At 62.8% G+C, this 500-nt stretch overlaps 1 protein-coding gene across 1 annotated transcript in view; it reads right to left on the reverse strand.

Moving 5' to 3' along the window:
- SPRG_21600 (hypothetical protein) overlaps positions 1–440 on the reverse strand; it is a gene marked incomplete at both ends in the record, with an annotated part of 1,627 nt that extends 1,187 nt beyond the window's left edge. The window contains one exon of the mRNA XM_012354737.1: positions 9–440. Within this exon, the coding sequence (XP_012210127.1) occupies positions 9–440 (432 nt within the window). The remainder of the gene's footprint in view (positions 1–8) is intronic.
- Between the last annotated feature and the right edge of the window lie 60 nt (positions 441–500).

A 500-nucleotide genomic window follows, 5' to 3' on the forward strand; every position in this document is an offset into this window, starting at 1 on the left:
ACTTCAACGAGGAAGAGGAGCGTGCTGGGCACGATGAGCGCGCACGGGACGAGGCAGATGCCGTACATGACATTCGGGGACACGCTAAACGTGAACGACCCACCGTACGCGGGTCCGTTGAGAAGAAACGCGATCGAGCATTGCGCGAGCATTTGGCCCATGTACCGGCTCGTGTAGACGGCGGTTTGCGTGCGCCCGCGGATCGCCGCAGGCTCGCGCTGGGCGTACTCGACGACCATGGCGTCGGCGGCGCAGTCGGCCATGACGTAGCCAAAGCCGACAAGGACCGAGAGCACAATGAATGGGAAGCCGCTGTTGGGCGCATCATAGTTGAACGCTGCTGTCTTGGCGAGGCACGCGTCGTCGCAGTACGGCGCGGGAAACGGCGAGAAGGTCATGATGCAGAGCCCGGTGGTCGCAATCGCCCAGCCGAGGAGCATCCACGGCTTGCGGCGGTAGCCAAAAGAGCGGAAAACAGTCCGAGAGCATGCCAAGGAACA

This window comes from Saprolegnia parasitica (assembly GCF_000151545.1).
Source record: "Saprolegnia parasitica CBS 223.65 unplaced genomic scaffold supercont2.179, whole genome shotgun sequence".
NCBI lineage: Eukaryota > Oomycota > Saprolegniomycetes > Saprolegniales > Saprolegniaceae > Saprolegnia > Saprolegnia parasitica.